The following is a 6000-nucleotide window of genomic DNA, read 5'->3' as shown; positions in this document are numbered from 1 at the left end:
AGCTGAGGACCTCCAGCGGTTGTAAGAAATGGGCTTGAAAAAGAAAAGAAGTCTGGGGGCACGCAGGTGGGTCATTCGGTGGGGTGTGCGACTCTTGATCTCAGCTCAGGTCCTGATCTCAGGGTCGTGGGTTTGAGCCCCGTGTTGGGCTCCATGCTGGGCGTGGAGCCTACTAAAAAAAAAAGAAAAAGAAAAAGAAAAGAAATCGAATCTAATGCTTATTATAAAATCTCCGAAGGGACATATGACAATCAATGGCATCGACACAAAAGGCAGGTGATTTGGTTTGGAAGAAGGCCATCCTGAGACTCTGCTGTCTCCAGCTCCCCGCTGTCAGGCTCCCCGTGACAGAACCTCAGAGAGTGGTTGTCTGGCAACAGTCGTCCAAAGACAGGTGGCCTCCCCCCTGTCTCCTGGCCACAGTCCTGTTGTGTGAAATACAGGCTCTTTATGCTGAGCTCAGTTGCCTCCTGACTTTGTTCTTTCAAGGTGTTTGCAGGCCCCTTTGGGGCAGGCGCTGTGCTGTCTCTGATCCCCAGGTACCTAGAATGCTTTAGGTGTTGGGGCCATGACCCCAATATCACCTTTGCCATTCCAGCAACACTTTCCACCAGATAAACCTCTAAACTCAGATGGAGCAGTAAATGCTGAGCAGTACTATTTATTTATGAGAATACGTGACACACTGCTTATTACCCACCAACCTAAGCTCTCCATCCAGATCTCGAGGTAGCTTCAGGCGTAGTTTTCTGAGTTGCAGTGCACACCTCCAGGAGGCAGAAGCTCCTCCCCTCTTGACAGATGGGCCAACTGGAACTCAGAAGGCAGGAGTCACTCCCCTAGTGTCGGGGAGACTGGGGCTCTTGAGAGTTTGATGCCAACAACCCCTCCTCCTGGGCGCCATGCTCCCCCACCCCAAGCTTCCCGAACCCTCTGGACTGTTCACTCGCTCCTTCTCCCCGCAAAGAAGCCCAGGCACCATCCATTGTGGGAGGGCTGGTTCCTGTCCTCACCCAGGTGATGCCTCCATGGGGGCTCGTGTGTGGCCACTTGGCGGGAGTGTGGGGGTGATGGCAGCCAGGGGCCGTGTGCACACAGGGGACAGTGGGCAGCAGGTGGGTCAGAGGCCGAGCGGTAGTTTGGGGGATATAATCTGAAGCAATCCAGCAGGGCTCTGACCTGCAGGCACACGGTCAGGGGACCGCCTTGGCCACCGCAGGTCCTGTAGCCTTGCCGGGTCCCGGTGGCAACATTCTGTCCCGAGGCTGGCCTCGAGACGCTGCCGCAGCAGCCCCGACATGGCGGGCCACTGCTTTGTGGCAGCTGTGGGGGCCTGCACGGCGCAGCCTCTGCACTCCTCGGCTGCGGGGCTGCTTGGGGCCGGCCTCTTCCCCAAGCTCAGGAAAAGGTAACTCCGGCAGAAAAAGGCTCCTTGGGAGTGGCAGGGATCCTAAACGCACCTCATCAATCCACACCTGACGTTCAGATCAGAAGGAAGCGGTGGGATGGATTCTGACCCATATCCAGAAACATGACTACAGACAAAAAATACGGGGCCATCATGAAACCTGCGGAGTTTCCATTCAGGTCACTAACGATTACCAGGTCCTTACTTTTGTACTGAGGTCACGTGGAGGCGAGGCGGCTCAGGAGCTCCATCACTCTGGGCCTCCGTGCTTATGTTCACAAGTCCCCTTCAGGGCATCCTGGCTGGTCACTCACTTGCTGGGTGACCCCGAGCAAAGCATTTAATGCCCCGAGGCTCAGGGAATCCTCGTGGCGTCCACCCCTCAGGGCGTTAAGGGGACGGGGGGGGGGGGGGGGGGACGGGGGGGGGGGAGAGGCAGAGCACTGCCCGCGGGCCACACCCCCCGGGGAGTGCACTCGGGCTGGGCACACAGTCCTCCTTCCTGCCACACGACGGACACGGGTTTCATTCCACCCAGCTCAGGCTCCAGACCGAGGTTTTAAAAGCGGAAAGAAAGTTTGGGGGCAGACTCCCCAAGCCTGTCTGCAGGGCACTGCATCCTGCAGGCGAAGCCCTTCTGTGTAAACCAGCCTCCCCCGCCTCAGACACCCTGCCTGGTCTCAGCTGCCTTTCATTTCTGAAGGAAAGAAAGTCTCTCCTTATTTGAATGGCAGGTGTCCACAGCTCACAAAGCAGGAACTTGAAGGTCCTTTTTATAGGATGCATAAAGCTACTTCCTACACAGCAGGTGTTATCATTCCTACCAGGTTGGGCGGTTCTCAGAACGTGGGCACGTCTGTTTCCTCCACAAACGCAGCTCTGCATGGAAAACGATACACAGCGAGTGACAGCTCAGCGCGAAGAGCCAGGTGGTTTATTTGGTTTTCTTCCCTCTGCCAGAGGAGCTCTCGCCGGGCCCGGGTCTCCCCGGGGTTCCATGGAGGCACGAGGCAGAGGTGTGGGGAGCCCCTCCCCGATGCCTCGCCTCCCTGCACCAGTCAGCAGCGGGACGGGCCACCAACTCAGCAGCGGGGGGCCTGAAGGGCCAACCGGAGGCCCTTGGCCAGGGCTGACGGCGTGGGGCTCTCGGCCAGGCAGCTCACAGGCAGGCCCTGGGCGGTCAGCGCGCGGGCTGTGCTGGGGCCGATGGCGGCAAACTGCAGGGGGAGAGAGAGGGAGCTTCAGCGCACCTGCGGGGCCGGCCGGGCGGACAGTGGGGTAGGGGCTGGGCCCGTCAGGTCGTCGCAGCTCATAGCACGTGTGATCACCCCTCCCGATGCGAACCCAGCCCTATGCCCGCGAACCGCCTTTGCCTGCACGACCTCATTACAGCCTCCCCTCCAGCCTGTGGCTCGGGTGCAGGGCGGGGCCCGCCGTCTTGGCTGCCTCTCCACAAGCCTCAGCCGCCCACGGTTCTGCCCTGGGTGGGGGGCCAAGTGGAGCAGACAGCAAAGTCTGAAAGGTGCTCTGGCTGTGGCAGGGGCCCCGGCTGCGCTCCCCAGGAAAACGCAGCAGCGGAGTCCAGGACGTGGAGCTGGAGGGCCAGGTTCCCATTCTAGCTCTGCAGGATAGTGGCCCTAGCAAGTGACCCTCCCTCTCTGGGCCTCCGTCCCTTCATCTGTAAAACAGAGAGGGGAACAGCCTTCCCCGTTGGGCTGCTCTGAGGATCACGTGGGGGCAATGTGAGCAACCACGTGGCCAGGGCCGGCACAGAGAAATGCTCGGCGGCCACCAGTGGCTGCCACTGATGGGAACACAGTTACTCCAGACGAGAAACTCCAGTGGCCTGAGACTCGCCAGCCAGATGCCTCTCTCTGAACATCGCACGTTTGATGGTCACATGCAGAGCCTCGCTTGGGGCTGAATGTGGTTTTTTGTTGTGGCGACCCCGGCCCTTGCTAGGTGTCCTCACAAGTCACTTAGCCACTCTGGTCCTGTTTCCTCATCTGTAAAAGGGGTACAATTATACTTGCTTGGCAGGGCTGGGGGGGGTAAATAAGATCTGTTGCTCTGGCAGGGAGAGCATTCACGTCACCCCCACCCCAACACTGGGGTGCACACACCCCTGCCTGGGAGTAGGTCTGTGAGGATGGCAGCCCTTACCCTGGGCCGGGTGTGGCACAGGGAACAATCTCAGGACTTGAAGCCCCCCTTTCTGGGGCATGTCAGAGCCACAGGACAGAGGCTGCTGCACCCTGGAAGCCAGAGCTCCTGTAGCCCCCCCCACCCCCCTCCCACTCCACCCTGAGACGCAGCCATTCGAGAAACTCCCCGAGGAAAAGATGGTGCCGGACCCCTACCTCAGAGCAGACACAAACATGAACTCAAAGTGGGTCACAGACCTAAATGTAAGAGCTGAGACTCTTAACACAGAAGAAACATGGCGGGGGGGGCTTTCATGCCCTGGGATTAGGCAGTGGTTTCTGAGACACGCCGCTCACAGCACAAGTCGCAAAGGAAAAGATAGATGAGTGGGTCTTCACCAAAACGGAAAAACCGTCGTGCTTCTAAGGGCATCATCACAGAAGTGCAAAGACAGCTCACAGGATGGGGAAAGTTTATCGGATGGGGAACTTGCATCCAGGAACAAAGAACCCGTACAGCCCAGCAACAGCCGCTACGAGACAGACGGCAAGGACGTGAACAGACACTTCTCAGAAGAAGATACAGAAGCAGCTGACATGCACAGGGAAAGATGCTTATTAGCGTCATCGGTCATGGGAGCGATCCAAGTCAAAACTCCCCCACAGCCACTGGGGTGGCTGTGATCATGAAGACCAAACTTACAAGTATTGGTAAGGGGGGGGGCAGGAACCAGAACCCTCCTACATAGCTGGTAGTCCCAATTCTGCTTGATTCCTACCCCCGGACTGGTGGGCGAATTCTACAAGATACTGCCTGGAAGTGCTCCGTCAACTGGCCACAGCTCAGGTATCACCACAGCTAACAACACGGAATCCGTCTTCCCGGGTTCAAATCCCTTCCTCTCCTGTAAGGCCTAGGGCAAGACGCACTACTTCTCTGAGCCCAGTTCTCCACCTGCAGAACTGGGAACCGGTGCCGACCCCGCGGGGGTGCCGTGAGTCGCACCTGTCGTAGAAGCTAAGAGCACGCACGCCGTGTGAGTGCGCACGGTGCTGGCAGCCTCTGTCCTGGGGCCCCAGGTGGCCTCCACCCTTTCCTCGGTCCCACTGGAGCCAGTTCAAGAACCTTCCTGTTACAGGCCCCAAAAGCCTTGTTGTTACTTATAGACTCCTAGCAAATGTGGTCCCTCAGAAGTGGGAATGCCGTCCCGTGCCTACGTCACTGCCCTCCCCTTGTCATGGAGGCACGTTATCATCCCACAGCCTCACGGGACGAAGGGTGAGTGCAGCACAGTAAGGTATCTTGAGAGAGTTCACCGCTACCACAGGATATTGTTGTAACGGCTTTATTGTTAGCTATTGTTGTTAATCTCTTACTGTGCCTGATTTAGAAATTAAACTTTATCACAGGGATGTATGTGTAGGAAAAACCACTGCATCAGGATTGGGTAGTCGCCATGGTTTCACACATCCACTTGAGGGTCTGGGAACGTATCGATACCCTGCAAATAAGGGGTGACTACGTGTCTATAAAAGCCATAGAGGGATAATCATCCTCATGATACAAATGAGGAAATAGGCTCAGAGAGGTTAAGTAAGGTGTCCAAGAGCACCAGCCAGGAAGTGATGCTGGAGAATTCTCGAGCCTGGCCTTTCCAGGGCTACGAGCTGACATCAGGAGTCAGGAGTGTTTTGGCTTTACATGGAAACTCTAGGTCATTAGTAAGAATTTTTAAAAACCTGAAAAGACCAAAAGCCCACTGAATACCTCACCTTAATTTGATCAATGCTGTCGCCAGATAACTCTTGAATATGCTTGAGGCTGTAGGTAAGGCCAGAGGGACTGAAAAATGTGATGCTGGCCGGAACGCCCTGCAGGGAGAGCATAAGATCAGTCTGTCACCACAGGCCAAGGAGAGAGCATGTCCCCTGGTTCCCCCAGCCGGGCACCATCAGCCCTGGAGCCCCAGGAGGCAGCCCCCAGGCAGCCCCACAGATTCACAGCAGGAGGGCTCCTGGTGGACGTGGCCTTCTCTGCTCCCTCGAGGCCAAGGCCGAGTTCAGGCGAGGCACCATTTAGAGATCAGGGTGCCACTGGGAAGGCTGGGTGCTGCTCCTCATCGCTCTGTGGCCCACAGGTGTGTGTCTGCCTGGCCAGAGGACAGGGGCACCACGGACCCGCCCGCCCAGCCGAAGCAGACGCTGCCACTAGCTCATGTGGCCAAAGTGTCCTTGATCAGTGAGGCAGCAGTCCAGGCTGTCAACTCTGCACCCTTTCTCAGGAGACAGAAGGCAGACTGGCTGCGTGGCTCTCTGTTTTCGTTTGCACTAACGGGACGTCCAGAACCAGCAAGGCTTGTCCCGGGAGAGTGGGGGAGGCGTCCCACTGAATACAGATGTGGAAAACCTTAACTCACACAGGCGCCACCCACCCTCCTGCCTGAAGCC

At 57.4% G+C, this 6000-nt stretch overlaps 1 protein-coding gene across 5 annotated transcripts in view; it reads right to left on the bottom strand.

Annotated features, from left to right (window-relative positions):
- Positions 1-2320: 2320 nt before the first annotated feature.
- UROS (uroporphyrinogen III synthase) overlaps positions 2321-6000 on the bottom strand; it is a 28800-nt gene continuing 25120 nt past the window's right edge. For 3 of the 5 annotated variants that reach the window (XM_028119939.2, XM_028119938.2, XM_088019916.1), the window contains 2 exons: positions 5326-5424; positions 2321-2625 (listed from right to left, as the gene is read on the bottom strand). In XM_028119939.2, the coding sequence (XP_027975740.1) occupies positions 2491-2625; positions 5326-5424 (234 nt within the window). In that variant the 3' untranslated portion in view covers positions 2321-2490. Of the gene's footprint in view, positions 2626-2654; positions 3415-4860; positions 5055-5325; positions 5425-6000 lie in introns of those variants that run through there. The other 2 variants (XM_028119941.2, XM_028119940.2) reach the window with 2 other exon arrangements.

This window comes from Eumetopias jubatus, unplaced genomic scaffold, assembly GCF_037043125.1.
Source record: "Eumetopias jubatus isolate StellerSeaLion01/CBP00866 unplaced genomic scaffold, mEumJub1_p1.0 scaffold_17, whole genome shotgun sequence".
In the NCBI taxonomy this organism is placed as follows: Eukaryota; Metazoa; Chordata; class Mammalia; order Carnivora; family Otariidae; genus Eumetopias; species Eumetopias jubatus.
The sequence above is the reverse complement of the archived record's forward strand: the minus strand, read 5'-3'. Positions and strand labels throughout refer to the sequence as shown.